This window comes from Apostichopus japonicus, chromosome 16, assembly GCF_037975245.1.
Source record: "Apostichopus japonicus isolate 1M-3 chromosome 16, ASM3797524v1, whole genome shotgun sequence".
NCBI classification, from domain to species: domain Eukaryota; kingdom Metazoa; phylum Echinodermata; class Holothuroidea; order Aspidochirotida; family Stichopodidae; genus Apostichopus; species Apostichopus japonicus.
Genome location: NC_092576.1, coordinates 11,053,861 through 11,072,212, shown reverse-complemented (window position 1 = coordinate 11,072,212; position 18,352 = coordinate 11,053,861). Strand labels below are relative to the sequence as shown.

Genomic DNA, 18,352 nt, shown 5'->3' with positions numbered 1-18,352 from the left:
ACATCGCGGTTGGTCGCGTAGGCGTAGCAAATCATGTTGTAAGTTTCAGTCAAAATGCAAATTGTTTCTAAATACTGTGATATTCATTCTGCCATACACGTCACTTACGTGTGAATCATTTCGGAACACAATCCAGGGATCAGGGATAACCATGTGAACATAAACTGAACGTAGCCTCCGCTTGTGAGTGCCGCGGAGACCGTTTAATTAAATTGCCAACCTGTTTCCACATTTGACAATACAGAGACAGCGGCTTTTTTTGCGCTGCTGCTTGGGTCAAATTCTTTTTCAAGGCAATGTTCCCATGGAAGTGATTTTTATTTTGGCCACCCAATTTCGCAGATAGAGAATTAGGTAAAAGGTAAAGAATAAAAATTGCATAAAAACCATGGTAATATGCACATAGGCCCAGTAACATATTTAGTGTGCATTCAAGTATTTTTTTCTCAGTCAATAATTCCATTTGAGGGGGGCAAGTGGGGGGGGGGCGAGCATTTCAACTGGGGTGCTCCCGCCCCCTGCCCCCCGCTGGCTACGCCACTGAAACTATGTAACTTCAATTAGAGAATGTTTGATGGATTTCTACTTTTCGTGAGTTTACTTTGGCACCAAGGTTTGAAATTTCCAAGTGGTGCCCATTGTACAACAGAAAATAAACGTAGCAATTAACGTAGCAATATCTGATTAATGCGGATCTGTTGATAACTAGCGTTTCTCTAAAGGATTCACAACGATATCACATATTTTCTGTGGGAGACCTGACTACTCATGGCGCAACCTACTTGTGTTAGATATAAATGGTCGTTGAGCTTAAAGCAGTTCCCTGGAAGGATGAGTGTGACCATGGGGCGCTTAGAAGTAGAAGATACTTTATTGTTATCTTCTACGCTCTGTTTTTATTCTGAGTATGCCTGTGAAACAATCTCTAAGGCTACCTCTTGTAGAGTGTTTGGTTACAAAGATACTAAATCTAGTGTAGAATGAATCACATTATTTGGTAAGAGGATTGTTTCAAAAAATCTTAGGCTGTCGTAAGTATCATTTGTATAGGTTGGGTTAGATATCTTACAACGATGAGAGTGTTACACAAATTCTGACATTCATGTTCTGTGGTTAATCAATTACCACTGAGTATTGGTCAGCAGTTACATTGTGAGTGGTTTGTGTACTTTTGGGCATATCATCAGGGTTGTTTCACTCATATCTTTGTTGAGGCATATCTTGAAGATTCTCCTGGACCAAACTTTATGTCACTATTTTGTTAATAAAAAGGTGTCTTTTCACTGCCTTTTACTCTCTGCTTGGTATTCGTGGCTATTAGGAATTGTTATACCTCTTTTTCATCTTAAGGAACCAAGTCAAGGGTAATCAGAATCTACTGATAAATTTGAGTGTTTTGTCTCGCATATTGATGTTTTTCCAATTTTAATAGTAAACTTTTTGAATGATTAGAGAATATCAGTTCTGTTTGGTTTCCCAAGTTCAGTTATCAATTGAAACCCTTTTTTCCAAACAATTATTTCTATGACTAATAATTTTCTATCATTCAGACTTTGGCGTACTGTTTTATCACGGGTTTTATGCAGAGGCGTACGGGACCAATTCAGTTTGGGGGGGGGGCAGACATTTTTGTGCCCGAAAGTTCCCGTGAACTTCCCGTGAACTATCTAAGCGGAGGGCCACCATCGGTTGCCGCGTAGCGTACAATAAAATTTTTGGCAAAAAATGCCTCTCAGATTGCCGGAAACGGCACTTCTGAGGCCTTGCATGTTGCATCTAAACATTCTTTATTTTATAATCTCACGTTTTAGAAATTTACACTTTCCCAAAAATTTGTTAAATTAGAAGAAGAAAAAATGGTAACACCACTTTGAAGGGGAAAAATAGGACAGTCTATTTTTTAAGCTCCTATTTAGTTACCGTATTTATTATTTTAACACAGTACTCAGCTACCTCCAGAAAAACATACATTGTTCAACGACACGTAGGCGGGATAATGTCGCTGTGTCAGGTAAGACTGCAATTTGTCTCACAAAAAAGTATAAAATATAACAAAGAATATGATAAACCTGTACTTCTAGGCTTGTAGGCACTCCCCCCCCCCCCCCTCACCATCCATGAAAAAGAAAATGTTTCTTATATACACTCATGTCGGAGATGTCCAGGTATACAGTTAGCAAGTTAGAAAAATATTTGATCGTGCAAAAAGCGTGGTAGCCCAGATGAGATGCGCTTACGGTGGTGTTACACGGAAATATTCGGGCATCATGATGCTAAATAAAGAAAACATGGAATTGTCGGGCAAAAATTTGAAAAAGATTCGGGCAAGCTACTGCATATATATATATATATATATATATATATATATATTTTTTTTTCTCTCCTCTTAGGCTGCCCGAATTTTTCAGGACTTTTGCCCGAATTTCTTGTCCTCTGGAAAATTGGGGGGCAATCTGCCCCCTGCCCCCGCCTCGTACGCCTATGGTTTATGGATACTATGTATCGTATTTAATTTTCCTTTGTCGGACATGGAATTTTTAATGTTTTATGAGCTTTATTGTTCGGGTTAATTTACGGTTTGCATTTATCAGTAGGGTTTGATAAAGATGAAACAGTAGATAAATGCAATTTTAAGGAAGAGAAATTATCCTCTTTCTGGAGTATTTGATATACTTAAAAGAACTGCTTGGCGTTGGTTTTTTAAGTAATTCCTGTACGGTTGGTGTCTTTTCTTTTGCCATGACTTTGACGTAGATTTACACTTTCTTGTACGTAACTTCTTCTACCCGGAGTTGTTGCCATGCCTTCTCTGAACTAACATGAGTTGTATCCTGAGCACTTCGTCGTCAGAGCAGTCTTCGTAGACCGGAGAGAATGGAATTTTAACAAATATATTATACACCACCTTCTAATTTCTGGCTTGGCGGTATTCGACTAGGTATCAATTTCTCACCTTGCTAGAAACCTGCCGGAAACTGGTCAGCATGCCGATGACCAGGGAGGAGTTTTGCTGTAGTAATGAATGTTACAATGGTTGAGCTAATGTGAATCCAGGTGACCAAATGTGGCTCATGAAATATGCTCTGAGTGTAAAGGAATTCAATGTAGTGCTTTAAGCAAACTATGCTAACACAAACAGTTTGTTTTTTATTTCATTTATTATTTATTGTCTTCAAAATGTATAGCAAAATGGTGATTGCCAAGTTTCGATAGTGTTAAGGCTAAATCTTGCTGAGAACTTCTTAAATCAGCAACTATCTTATTATATTATTAAACTTAGATAAATTGTCTGTGCAAACGAAAAAATGGATGAATAACTATCACGTAGAGCCAACCAACACCCTGTTAAATTGAATTAAAATAGTTATTCATTTAAACTTGGGTGTCGGCAGAAAAAAATGTTTTGTGTTATACTCAGTAGTTTACAACTAGTTTTAAGTAGTTACGAACTATGAATTTACGAGAATTCCCTAGTGCTCTGCTGTCCTCATAGACAGCTGGAACGACATCAATATACGCTTAAAAACTCCCGTGTATGAGATTTGTACAAAGCCGTGTTTGTTGACCTTTGAACAATGTATGTGTCATAGTGCCACCTCCTACTCGGTGCAAATTCATATACAATCAGTCCGAGACTGCTACCTAACTGATCTTTGCATACATAACTGGTGTTTAGATACAGGAACCTCTCTTCTGAGTGTCTCTTCTCCCAGAACACAACGGGTTACTTTCCTTCGAAGGTAAGTATTTACAAGTTCACATGGAGTGGTGATTAGTAGCCCTGTGGCTAGTGTATAGTTATGTATATTCAGAGTTATTCCTTAGTGATCGCTAAAAAATGAGCTCTACTTTATTGGCAACTTTTAATTTAATATAGTTCATTATTACATAATCTACGGAACCAATGTGAGGAATATACAAACAATTTTGTTGGCAATTTGGAAGAGCAAGTCAGATTTCTGTCCATATTTTTGCATATTAGGTTTACATGATAGGGATTTTCCAGATTTTCCTAAAATTAGTACAATGCTGCTTTTTGAGTGCATAGAAATAATCCTGGTTATACAATATGTAAAATATTGTGCCTACTGAATCGTACCTAATGCTTTAATGATTGGAAGGTCAGTTGCTACAATGCATTATTTACAGTTCAAATGTCAGTGCCTTCCTTTCGGCTATGGCTTGTCTTTTCAAAACTTTTGTATCACATCAGTTTCTATTAATCGTTTATCGTTGACCATCGATTTTTATATATTATATTATACTTTAAAAACTTTTCTAAAGCTATTTTACAAGTTAAAATATTCTTATGAAAGTACCGTCTTTACTATTCATTTATGACAGGAAAAAACCCGTTCAGGATGACGTCAATCAGCCTTAAGTCAAGATTCAGGCTCACATTACTAAATGTTTCAAAGCATTTGACAGACGACGATGCCCGGAAGTTACTTGCACTGACTCCAGATTTAACTCTATACACGAAAACGAATGCTAGAAATGTATTCGATGCTTTACAAGATCGAAAACTGCTCAGTGAATATCACGTTGAATTGCTTATTAGTTGGTTAGACAAGCTCCAACTTTCTGAGGCTTTCAAATGCCTGAAAAGTTATCAGTGTGAACACCTAACAGGTATGCTTTTTTGTGTTTTGCCAATTGTTAAACTCTTTGAATGCGTCCCACATCAGCTCCCAATTGTCTGCTCATACAAAATAATTTCAGTGAACTAGATGTGTCGAACTCATTTAATATGTATATTAAATAAATAAAACTTGAATGTTTTCTATTCACAATAAGCTTTTAGATGTCGAAAAAACGAAATTATGTAACGAAAACAATATGATAGTATTGCCTGAGTATTTGCGTCAAATGATGTATAAAACACTTATATAAACACGATGTTATAGACTGCTTCGTTTACGAAATGGAGGTAAAAGAGGTATTTAAAGTCAAATTTTGTAGTATCCATACTGCAGTATTTGTACCCAATGCCTTATCATATAGGTGCCGTAACGCAAGGGCCAGCCTAACACTGCAGAGGAGTTCATCAAAATGGGTGGGTAGATTAAGAAACAGGTCAAGGGGTGCATGTGTTTTAAAATGGGTGGACGCCAAACTTGTGATGGGGGAGGATGCAACTTCCCCCATTTGCCCCTGTATCCACCCTTGGCCGTAACGTGAAGAAATAAGGCATTAGGTAACCCCTTCTGCCGTGAAATGTTACTTACTCATTTGTCGTTTGCCTATACTGACAATCATAGTAGTGTCACAGTCATATTCTTTCCCGTATGCCATAATACATTCAAGGTATCATGTAAACTTAAACATTGAACACAATTAATCTCGTAACGTACATTTGCAACCTACTTGCATCAGCGAAGCATTTTTTAGAAATATATTCGAGGGAGATTAAACGTGTGGTATCGATATTGGGGTGAATCATTCGATGATCTCATCTTACGAGTATGATCTAATCTTACGAGTAATGTCACATTTAGTAAACATCGAATCAAGAGACAAGCTGAAGTATGGAAATTAACAAATAATGTCAATTTGGGTTCATGAGTCGTTTCGTTACAGCACTTGCCCGTGGGTTTAGTAATGTAAATATATATATATATGTATATATATAATGTATATATATATATATATATATATATATATATATATATATATATATATATATCTATATATATATATATATATATATATATATATATATATATTCTATTGTATGGGGTATTGTTAAGGTTAGGGTACGTGGATTTGAACAATGGAAAATACAATGGGGTCCTCGGTCTTAATGAAACACAAACATGTGTGTGTGTGTATGCGTGAGTGTGTTTGGTATGTCTATTTATATCATTGACCTTTTTGCTTATTCTTTTTTTTTGTAATTACGACTTAGATGAGGAAGATGTACCTTTTTTCTTACTTTTATAGGGCACGTGGAGTCTCCTGAAAGCTGTCGTTTTCATGAAGATCAAATCGTTAAGTACCTTTGTGAGTCATGCAACATTACAGGATGTCCAGAATGCATCGTGTCTGATCACAACAAACCATCAGTTTGCAACGTTATTCCACCTCCGAGCATTCCAGATAAAATTAAAAAAGCTAAAGCAAAGTTAGACGAAGAAATAACATCAGCCAGAAAAAGCATAACAGCTGTTGAGAAACTATTGCAAGAAAAGGAATGTTTATTCAACGAGTATCATAAAGGAGTGGAATCAAAGATTCACAACGATTCGATTTCATTGAATAAACTAATAGATTGTCGAAAAGAACAATTATTGCAGCAATTAGATGTGACGGAAAAGTACTACCATACACAAATGATTAAGGCAAAGGAAGATATCCACGACCTAAGTAAAGACTTGAAGGATTTAATACCTAAAGCTACCAGGGACGATACCTTAAACGAACTTTACAACATAGAGAAAGGGTTGGAAGCTGTTCAAAATATTCGGTATCGTCAACGTTATCATAAGAAAATTTTCAAAATGCCCGTTGATTTCTTTTATACAACAAATTCTAATAATGGAAGATTCTCTACTCTTACATCAAGTACACTCATTGGGAGTGCAGCTATACTTCAGCATAGCCTTATGCACTTGTATGACGAGAGGCACAGTAGCGGCTGTGTTCTTCTCGTTTCATGTGATCAGAAAAATCACACTGAAGGTAACTGGGAATATCTGGAGAAGATTGATAATCACAATGATCCTGTAGTTATGTCGAATATAGCACTGTATTATTCTAAGAAAAATCACCTATTATTTGCAATAGGTGGCAAGGTTTTTACTGTAGAACAAAACAAACAATATGATTCTATAGAATCAGTGTCATCCGTCGTGATCAACGAGGTCAAAGAAGGGTCATGGATTACCAGCATTACTGCTCACCACTCAAACAATGATTCAAACAAAGAGTTTATCATCACGACAACATTTGATCACAAAATTCGTGAGTACAATATATCCGGATCTGCCCTAAGGGTAATAGATACAGAACATATTATATCTAATCCAATAATCAAAGTGGCTTACTGTAAAAATGTTATTGCTATAATCTGTAAAGGCATCAGTGACGTAATACTGATTGACACAGAGGACAAACCAAAGCAGTCTGGTGTACTATCTCTACGGTCATCTGTACCAGGTTTGCTACCAATGAACATCATCTGGACGGGGAACAAGTGGGCGGTGCTGTATTTTGGAGATGGCGCAGACATAACGTGGAAGATTGCTTCTTATGCAAAATTCGTGACTGATATGTTGGGTGTAGTTTGTGCAGAGGGCGTAGCGGCTAACGAGTCTGATATTCCTGTCAGCATTTGTAGAAGTGGTTACGACGGATACGTCACTTTTGCTAATAGCAGTGTTCGTAAATATTTGCACATTTGAGTCGAATGTCGTTATATCTGAGCATAGTTTATGCTTATGAGTTGACTGAGTTGAGTTGACTGGGAATGAAAAAGACTGAAATTGAATTCAATCACTTGCAATCAGCAAAACAACGCAAAATGGTATATTTTTATAATCATGTTGACTTTTAACAAATAGTAAAGTAGTTAATTAAACAACATATCGTTATCCTATGCTATTTCATGAGCTTCTTTATAACTATGTTCAACGGCAGTTTTCTTATCAAACTTGCCAAATGGAGTGAAAATGGACGATTAAAGTGCATACCCCGTGTTTTCGAACTTGCTCTTGTGGTTGGCATCGTATTTAACATGTCGTTGAAATCCTGTTGTATAACGTCATAAACAACACTTAGCGTATGTATTACTCATATAACGCCTCAGATTTTCAGATTCTTTAATGAACACTTAAGTTAAGATTATTTTAGTTTCTCTTCAGCAGAGCGTATTACATTCAGTTTTGTGATAGAAATTACTTCAATAATAGTCTGTTTTCCCCATCGCATTTATTCAAGAGTACTATATATGTGATACACAATTGTATTAACAATTATAACTGATAACTAACTTGTTATGCCAGCTCAATGTTCCAAAGGAATTCTTTACATAATGAGTAAAATGTTTCAAAATTAAGTATTTTCCCTCCTATCTTCTTATATATATATATATATATATATATTTTATATATATATATATATATATATATATATATATATATATATATATATATATATATATATATATATATATATATATATATATATATATATATATAATACTAGTTCTGTTTTTGGTAACATATTTTGCCTTACTCTTGAGATCAACAATGATGCTAACCATATATGATGCTATATATATATATATGCACATATAAATACAACTGCACATACATAAATACATACATAAACACATACACACATATTCATACCTATATACATATACAAATACATAACAAACATACGCATACACACAAAGACACCTAGAAACAGCAGAGAATGTCTAAACAACAATACCATGAAATCCCAAGCAAAACAAAAAAGAAATAAAGTTAAGTAGACAACAGGAAGAGGATAGTATAAGAAACTCAAAGTTAATTAATTGAGTGAGAAAAACAAGTCCTTAACGTAATTTATTTTCTACGATCAGCTAGTAGAGTGTCGCTTCGAAGCAATCAACTTTTCAACGTTAAGAATACCTTTTATAGAAGAAATGATAGCAATCAGGTTTAATATTGTTTTGCTTACAATGGAAGTATTTGATATGGAGGACAAAACAAATTTCAGTGGTTCATAATCTGCTACCAGCTTGCCGAGATACCTGATAGGACCGTTGCTAATAAAAAAATGGATTCCGTGACGTGAGCTGGATTCTGTAAAATAAAAGGATCCAGGAGAAAAAAAAAACCTTGGATTTGTTTAAATTAATTTAAAGATTCGAAAATTCCCTAATATGTTCACCACGTTAACAGCACTGTTGCGGGTACCGTCTAAGAAAAAAGTGGGGTCGTTGTTACACTGCACTACTTAAATTTCATTACCTTATATGTTTCTCAATGAGTTGTTGTCACGTATAATTGTTCTGGCTAAATATCTGTACCAAGAATATAGAGGTAAGGGCTAAGTGAACAACTTTGTCTAACTCCTCTCTGAAATGGAAGAAACCCGTAGAATATCCATCATTGAGAATACAAGAAGAACTACCAGTGTAAAGTGTTTTGACCAACCGGCGAAAACTGTTCCCAAAGGTAAAATAAATAAGAGTGTGGTCAATAAAATCCCAATCAATATAATCGAAGCTTTATCAAACTCAACAAAGAACAGAAGACCCGGAATGTTATTTGTGGTACTGTGATCAATAAAGTCCAACACAAAACGAATATTTTCCCCAATAAACTTCTGTTTAATAAAACCAGTTTTAACTCGTATTAACCTGTTAGCCAATACTTTTGCTCCTATCTTGTAGTCGGTGTTAAGAAGACAAACTGGCATGTAGTTAAAAGTTATAAACTTAGAGGACTTATCCGGTTAACGGATTAGAGTAATAACCCTTCTACTTTGCTCACTGTGTAATGAGTAACGATTAAAAAAAACAAATTCAAGGAATCGACAAAAAGCTGACCAAGAAAAGACCAAAAATGTCTATAAAACTTAGTAGAGGGACCATCACTACTGGGAGATTACTGTTAGGCAATGAGCACATGGCTCTATGACATTCATCTAAAGTAATGGGCCCCTCGTAAGAACTGGAGTCAGATTCCTCAGAGTGAAATCCAGACAAATCTCTACTAAAATATGAAGGATGACATTGTGAATGAGAGTATAAAGTACTATAAAACAAACGTATATCACAAAGAATATCTCCACTGTTAGTGGTGACATGGACCCAGTCACGTTTAAACTAAAAATGCTGTTGTTTGCTTTGTTGCGCGTTTCTAAATTCAGAAAATATTTCACCAGCCTCAATCCAACGAGCCCTCGACCGAACAATAATGCCATGTAGCTTATCATGGTATACACCTTTTAATTGAATACAGGCATGTCTAAACTTGACGAATGACAGCGGAATTGTTTTCAAACAACTCTCTTTCAAGATTGGAAGTACTGTGTATTTTTTTCGCTCTTATGGGTGGTTTTAGCTTATGCTTAATAGTTTTAAAGCGAATGACATATTTTAGGTTTGCCCATTAAAATGCAGTATTAGGGTCACTGTATTAATCGAACATCAGTGTAACTGTTTACATTACCAACGAACGGATATGTAAAGGACATGAAATGACAGTAAACTGATAACCATTTGAACGTTACTGTCTTTTCGAGGTACCCTTTTCATTGAACAAGGTAGAAATGTGACATCTTTTGCACTACTGTTTCAAAGCGTCAACGGTAGTCTAAAATTACCGTTTCAACGAAATGCACTAACTGCATAAAACTCCAACAAATATTATAAAAACAATCTTGCACAATCGTTTCAATTTTAACATACCTCAAAACTTACAAGAAGTCCAAATCGAAAAAATAACAACAACCTTATCTCTGCGAAACGTCAAAAATTATGATTAGTTGCCACTGTGTCATATTAAGCGGTAGTAGTCCGGTGATTGTCAGCGTTTTGCATGCAGCGTACAACACGGAAACTTGTGTAACGAAATATTTCTTTTCTTCTTCCACTCCACAAAAAGGTAATTTTCAGGTATTCACTTTAATCACATGTCTTAACCGTAGTAAGTTTGATGCCCCGTAACAATTTCTAAAAAGACAGCTTTCTTGAGTCTTCATTTCCATCTACTACGGTATTAGCTGCATTAAGACTTGACCCCGACTCGAATGTGAGCAGTTTATGTAATGATAACGTAATAAATCTAGAAAAGAGTTCACTCAGAAAATAATGTACTTTTTTTGTGTTGTCCTTAAGCAGAAATTTGCTAAAGACAAACGTCATTCAATATATTATATACATTATCATATCCCACACCTTTTGCTGAAAAATTTAAGCATACAGGTATGACTTGTTGGCAGCTAATGAGCAATTCCAACGTATGGTTAAATATTTGTATGGAATGTTTTGATTTCACACTTTGTTGTACATACATGTATTATAAATGTAAATTACAGCACTTTCATTTGTATCTTCTTTTGTCCATTTTTCATGAAGTTATGAAATGATTCAATGAGATTGCCGCTATATTACAACACACCCCAACTACATCATGAACTACTCTGAAAAGAAGCTCTCCTTGAAATAATAGACTTCCCATTCTAGTACGAAATAGATATTTAAATAGTATTTTACACTGAAAATTGTGTGAACTGTTTCAGTCAATTCTTATAAAGAATATACCATTTCTGAACAAGATATGTACGGTTAATAGAAAGAGAATGTTATTTTTAGAAAACACATACATGTTTGCTGGTTGAATTTCACTAATAACTCGTCAATACCACAGTAATGATTCCTTTCTTGAAACGTTAATAATCATTTATATCACACTGTAAACAGCAGTACTATGTGATACATGTATCTTTGGTAGGCACTCTTTCCTCTCTTGTGATTCTAACATTGTCATTTACTTTACTACTGTGGTCTTTGTAGAGAGGGTAATTATGTAGGAAAACAGATTCTTGGTTCCGCTTACGTTTTGAAAATCACGAAATTTGTCAATCTGTGATAATTTTGCAGACTTCCCGTTTCGGAACAGTTAAAGTTCCTAGGCATTCTTTAATAATCCTTAAATGTATTCTAATAGTCATGGATTATTCGGTACTATAGTTCCAACAGTGCCACTCGCACCTAGTTACGTCACACTTCCTTTCCATGCAACTGCCAAGTATTGCTGACAAAGGTCCAAGGGGGATAGGAAACACCAATATACTTCCGGATACAGCACTCCTTATTTGCCAATAATGAGTCAAATCTTACTTCTTTGATTTTGTTTCATATATTATTTAACAAATGTTTTCGGTGGAATGACCTCCTTCCTAACTGGTTTTGAGTGTATTATATAGAAAAATCAAGGTATACTCCAAACAAAATTACTATTAAATTCTAAAAACGAAAGCGGAACCAAGAACCTGTTCAACTATATCACATTGCTAGAACCACAAAAGAGAGGACATATTTGACAATGAGGTTTATCCAAACGGTAATTGTCTGTGGTGGTGGAAACTGGGTGTGAAATCTGGAGGATATCATTTGAAAATGTTGCGGCTTAAGTGGTAGAGTGGATAGCTTTTCCTATTCCAATTTGTCCATATATATGTTGGCATAACGTGGTGCCATTTTACTGCCCATAGCGGTCCTGTGATTTGAAGGTCAAAATTTATTTAAAATTAAAATCTGAATAGTTCCGAGATCATCCCCCAATTTGGGGTTGATGACATACAAAGAACTTCATCATAAGGGATATCAATATATAAAGACGATAAGTCCATGGTTTCAAGTAAAGAAATAATCGGTAACACCTGAATATTAGTTAGAATGGTCAAGAAGGTGTCCTGTATATAAGGAGAGATATTGTCTAGTAAAGGGTTCAATGCTAAGTGAAATTAAAAGATGCTCCACATGAGTATCAATTCCTGAGAGTAATAGAAAGATACTTGAGTCTTCTGTTGTTTTCATCAATATCTAAATATGACAGGTGATTTTATCAGGGTGTTAAGATGTTATATATGTATAAGAAATAGACGACCAGGCAAATTGATATATATATATATATATATATATATATATATATATATATATATATATATATATATATATATATATATATATATATATATATATATATATATATATATATATATATATATATGGTTTATGTAGTTATGGAAAGAAATCCAGGACAATGGGAATTATCACTTCTTTTACCACCCACGGATTGTCTCCTTTTTTATTTTCGTTTAGCACTTTCTGGTATAACTTCTTCAATGCTACTGAATGTTCCGGTGTTATCCATTTTTTCGTACGAAATATCATCACTGTTCTTCCTTAATGTTTCTTTCTGAAACATAATCTTTGCCTCGATAGCTCTTGTTTCTTTCATTAAAATATTTATCTCTGAAAGCTTGTCAACCGCATTATTTTCGGGCGAAATGTCGAACATCGCTAAACGTCTTATTTTATCACAAAGAATTGTAATAGACTTTTTAGCCTCTATCATTTGTGTTGTGGCATATTTCTCTTTATCATTGAGCTTCTGCAACAACTTTCGTTTCCTCATATCTATTTCTCCTATCAATGCAGATGCGTCTTTACTAATCTTGGATCGAATATCTTCTCGGCACTTACTGAAAAAGGCATCTCTTTCTTCTAATAATTTTTCATTTCTTCTGATACTTTCTATTGCTGCGTCTGTGTCTTTGGTCAGTTTCTCACGACACTTTGAAAGCTCCTCTGATATGTGATCAAAGCTAATGACGTTACAACCGGCAGCCGCATTGTGAGTACAAATATCACACATCTTAGAGTTACAAGATGTACAGAAATGCTTCACATTCTGGTCGTTGTGATTTTGGCATTTTACAGCAAACTTCTCAGGCACTGTTAACGGTATAAAACATAATTTTAAACTGGAAATAATAAACAGCAAAAAACATTTAAAATCATACGTTTGATAATTTGGTACTGCGAAACTTGCTAAAATCGATGATTTATTTTATTACATGTATACATAAGACCTCTTCTGAAATGTCATATTTTATAACGAACCCTCGTTAGTGGACTCTACATTACTCTAAATAGTACCCAGAAAGACAGCAAAGACGTATTAATATGCGATCAAAGGGTCATGTTGCAACAAACCAATGAATCAATTCTCGGATGCGACAACAATCGACTTGTAGTCCTGAATGGTTCCTCACTGTGTGTTAAAGGTCCAAGATGAAAACATAGCAATTGAATTTTATTGATATTGTAATTAAAACTGAAGGTGTTGGAATTTTGGGCGATAATGGGGGGTATATTTAGCATAACTGTAACCCTTAGAAACTCGAATTAGAGAATATTCTGTTTACAATGTACACGTTTGGTTTTCTTTGCATTTAGATTTCTGGGTAAGTAACAATACAATATGGCTTAATTGACACCTTTTCTGCAACCTACTCGAATCTCTGAATTTAGTTTTATAGCAAACTATAACTGAGATTTAGGAGGAATTATTATTGTAAAAATGTCTACTCCCAAGCCGAAATTCTTGGATGAAATTAATGCTAGTAAGGTAAGTATTCTCTAAATAGTCTTATGTTAGACGGTTACAACTTTCTCAACTTAAGACAAATGAAGCTCTTCGAAATCTTATCTCTTTTCAATATGTGCTCAATCTGTCTGACATTAATTTTAATTTAATCATAAAGCGCATATCCGAAGCCAGTTTATCAAATGAGGGCTTGTGAAAGTTATTCAAATGATTGGCAATGTATTGCGTGGCAATTGTATCGTCTTTTTTGAGTAAGAAAATGAGATTCTAAAGTTTCATTGATTGTTATAGATTTTTTACTTTTCCAAGGTTAAGGAAATACTTGTGTATGTTAATCGCGTTTCTCCTGGTGGCATGTTCTAGCGGTTGGGATATAACATTAGTACGGCTAAGGTTTAGAGTTCTAACAATGTTTCCTATGCGGTTGCAATATATACACTACATGCTTTGCATAAAGGATAACCCATCTTTGGGAGAATTTTATTGATGATGATTGGGTTTACACATGAAGCAATTTGGTGATAAAACATTTCTTCCTTTTGCTGTATTTACTCGAATAATCAAACTCAACTACAAACACACTACAACACACGGTAGTCAAGCTCATGGTGTTTAAAGTCCATACTGACAATACACAGTTCACCATAAACTATTTCAGGTAATGGCCTGAAGATGACTATTTTCTCTAGCCTGTTTGGACATGTTTCTATATTTTAGCATGTAGGTACTGACAGTAGCAACATCTTAAAGTTGACATATTTCATACTTCGAAATACCGAAACGGTGAGCAAAGGTGTCTTAACATTCTTTTACATCCGATATTATTGCGATAACAATATACCCATTGAATTTTTGCTTCACAGTATAACTTGAGTATAATAAATAACATAGAGAGAAAAAGTGTAATACTGTGGCTTGTAGCATCTATATTAGTTTTACCACGAACCTACCTTGGAGGTGTGGCATTTTGTATTCCTTCATTAACTTTGAGGCCTCTTCCAGCTGTAGATTGTCTAACAAATCAATCAATACATCGGTTTTTCTCTCGTGAAGCAAGTCAAGACCTTGCAAAGCAACAAAAAGATCACTTGCGGTTGATAATAGCTGCTTCCTAGCTGGACTTATATCTTTGCAGAGGAAAGTTATTTCTTTAACATTTTTCTCTGTCAATATTTTAGAAATCTTAAGAAGGCAAGTTCTAAAATCTGAAGTGGAAACACGAGACGCCATAATGGATTCCTGCAATTGCTGTGAACAAAACACGATATTCATATTCATTTATTATTTGGTAGGAATAATTATCTCGCAAATGTGATATACACATCACCTTCTGTACCTAATAACAGCATTAAAGCAATATTCCTGACGATAAATGCAAAGTTTGAACTCACCCCTAAACAACATGGTTCATCTACTCACAATGTGTTTAAAGCAACAAATATAATATTGTTCTGTTTTCAGATAACGTGTTTACAAAGTAAAGGTGTCCGGCACATCCAAGCACTCACATATTTGAAACCACACGAACGCCTACTTGAATGCTAAGGTTCCCTTCGGCAATAAAGCATATTGTTGAGGGTTTATGTATTCTCATAGTCGCCTTTGGGCGAACTGAGCTATAACAAAGTATGCTTTCATGGTTTTGAAATTGAAAAAAACATGATTTAAATTTGAAGGAAACGATAACGTTTTGTATTCTTTTACCCAGATGATAACAAACAGGTCCAACATCGGAAATACATTGTGAAATAGCGTTCACTATTAAGGATAACATGTTTTCGCATTCTCCAAGAATTGATAACCACACAGTTATTTTTTAACTAATGTAACACATTGTGGATGAATGAACTACATCAATGCCTTTTTCAAAAGATGAAAGTAGTGCTTCGTTGTTCCTCATGATGTTAGATAAAAGAAAAAGTAAAAGAAAAATATTCAACTGATATTACATTGGTAGTTTATGTAACACTTAGTTTACATCACACGTTATAATCAGTCTATCAAAAAGGGAGATTGGAGACAGTAGCCAATCTGGTTGTAACTCAATTTAAAAATGATCACTTTTCTTATCGTATATGTAATCATGTGAGTAAGTACGGACGTGTTCCCTTCAACTTGTCATCATGACTACTGAAAACGTGTTTAAAATGGGAGACTTGGGGGCGAAAGAAGTCAAACAGTATAATACTCTACTATACACACGCACTTTGTATGTCGTGGAATACAATCGTTGCAATGATGTGGTAACGAAAGCTGCACGCCTTTATATTTGTTATTTCGTTCAGGCACTAGAGTATGGTTTTTAATAAGCTTTGTTGTATAGGTATATGTGTGGTGAAGCATACACTTGACTCCAAGCGATATTCTACCTGTCGGCTGTGTTAACAGTGTTACCTTTAAGCATTTTTCATAACATAACATTCCCATTTTTGATGGTGTTCAGACTTACGCGATGAGGTTACAACATAAAGTACGCAAACACGACAGGTATACTGTTCCACAGAGTAAAATAATAACAAATATAACAATGATATAACTACAGAAAGTGTTATAGAAGTTTAGAACGACCAACCAAATATGTCCAGTCATTAGTACCAAGGGAAGTGTCTACAAATTGTATTGCGGAATTGTAGAAATGATGAAAAAATTGATGAATAAAAATTATCAAATGATTAAAGGTAACTTCCTTGTAATAGAGGGGGTGGAGTGGGGGCGGGAGAGGTACTTGCTAATATATATCATCTTTTTGTTTGAAATTGTATGATGAAAATTACATCAAGTTTTACTTTCTGAAATTGCTAGCTTCCTTTTCATTTGTTTTTCAAAATTCATTTATTTTGGTAAAAATGATAATACGATGAGATCGTTTTTTTAACCAATCTCAAATTAACCAAACAGTAAAATCAATTTGCATTATATAGTGTAACGATTTGACTAAAACAATTGTAGCCAACTCAACAATCTACATTTTTAGCAGTTACATGCCTCAGACTGCAACGCTGACTTCGAAGACATTGCCAACGCAACCCAAATTGATTTGCATTGCAGCCCTATTTTATTTCATTAGACGAAGACAAGCTGTATGGATCATTTCATATTGGAAACAGGGCTTAACATAGACTCCATACGCAGAGACATTGCAAATATGCAGAAGATTTGCGATGCGTCTACTTATCTGCGTAGCTCGTTTAAATCCGAATGTAGTATCGCAATATACATTTGAAACTATTATCTTGTACTAAGTGGCACGCTTTATACTTCGATTATATGTGAAACGGAACACTACTTGAACAGCGATATATCTTATCTGCAAATTCGAGCAACAAGGGATAAATACATTTGTTGAATAATTATGAATGCAAGCAGCGGAAAACTTAAACTTTTGGCTAACAGTGTAAGCTATGCGTACAGAAACCATCAAGTAATTGTTTGTACTGGTCTCTCTAAGTATAGAATAAATGGATGTGATACGAAAACATAAAATAAAACTTTCTCCACTGAGTACTTCGTTCTGAAAATGTTAATCAAATTATCTTACCTTCTAAGTAACATCTGATCGTTTTCACGTTATATATAACAGTAATGTTATAAGTGGTGCTTTGTGTAGATGAACTGCAGTGAGCCCCTCTGCATTTGTGTTGACATTGTCTCAGGAATTGGTGCAAAGGTTGACTTACTTGTCTTGTACATCTGTTTCATGGTTACTTGTAGTTTACTCTCCATATGTACGAATAGAGACATTGGTGCTTACGTTCTACGTTTCGATGCAAAATAGTACTGCACTGACGTTTCCAGGTGTCCTGATTTTGTTGCTATGCAGTGCAAAGTACGTAGTGCTGAGATCATTTTACAAATTTGGAACAACCGTGAAAGATTCTTTCACAGAATTAATCAAACTTTGTTGTATCACCATGCTATCCGGGAGATGAAGTCTCAAATATGGATTTCCATATTACTAAATGTCAACAACACAAAATGTGAGTTTGAGCTCCCGTAACTAGACGCCTTAAATGTATATATAACTAGTGATGACATGATGGCTATAACCACAGCAATTCCGCAGCTTTAAACTTTGTAAGATCCTAACTCACTGTTGCTTTCCTTCTTTAGCACATAGTTGATGATATCAAACCATCTTTTTAATATACTCATCGTGAACTATATGCGCTATCAACTAAGATATTTGAATTGGATCTTCGCTGCAGCCTTTCATTAGCAAATTTTAATGGTTGAATATG

The 18,352-nt window shown here is 34.9% G+C and overlaps 2 protein-coding genes across 2 annotated transcripts; one reads left to right on the top strand and one right to left on the bottom strand.

Annotated features, from left to right (window-relative positions):
- Window positions 1-4,351: 4,351 nt before the first annotated feature.
- Window positions 4,352-7,470, top strand: LOC139983465 (uncharacterized). Its single transcript, XM_071997023.1, has 2 exons — window positions 4,352-4,632; window positions 5,944-7,470. The coding sequence occupies exons 1-2, from the start codon at window positions 4,362-4,364 to the stop codon at window positions 7,401-7,403; spliced, it is 1,731 nt and encodes a 576-aa protein (XP_071853124.1). The 5' UTR covers window positions 4,352-4,361; the 3' UTR covers window positions 7,404-7,470.
- Window positions 7,471-12,725: 5,255 nt separating this feature from the next.
- On the bottom strand, window positions 12,726-15,386 carry LOC139983710 (uncharacterized). Its single transcript, XM_071997444.1, has 2 exons — window positions 15,065-15,386; window positions 12,726-13,459 (listed from the first exon to the last, which is right to left on the bottom strand). Exons 1-2 carry the CDS (start codon window positions 15,384-15,386, stop codon window positions 12,810-12,812), a joined length of 972 nt encoding a protein of 323 aa, XP_071853545.1. The 3' UTR covers window positions 12,726-12,809.
- Window positions 15,387-18,352: the final 2,966 nt, after the last annotated feature.

Bases quoted from the DNA above. Each gene is read 5' to 3' on its own strand.
- LOC139983465 (XM_071997023.1), top strand. From the start codon at position 4,362: ATGACGTCAATCAGCCTTAAGTCAAGATTCAGGCTCACATTACTAAAT. The intron at 4,633-5,943 runs GTATGCTTTTTT...TTACTTTTATAG, and splicing joins TCAGTGTGAACACCTAACAG to GGCACGTGGAGTCTCCTGAA.
- LOC139983710 (XM_071997444.1), bottom strand. From the start codon at position 15,386: ATGAATATCGTGTTTTGTTCACAGCAATTGCAGGAATCCATTATGGCG. The intron at 13,460-15,064 runs GTAGGTTCGTGG...TACCGTTAACAG, and splicing joins CAAAATGCCACACCTCCAAG to TGCCTGAGAAGTTTGCTGTA.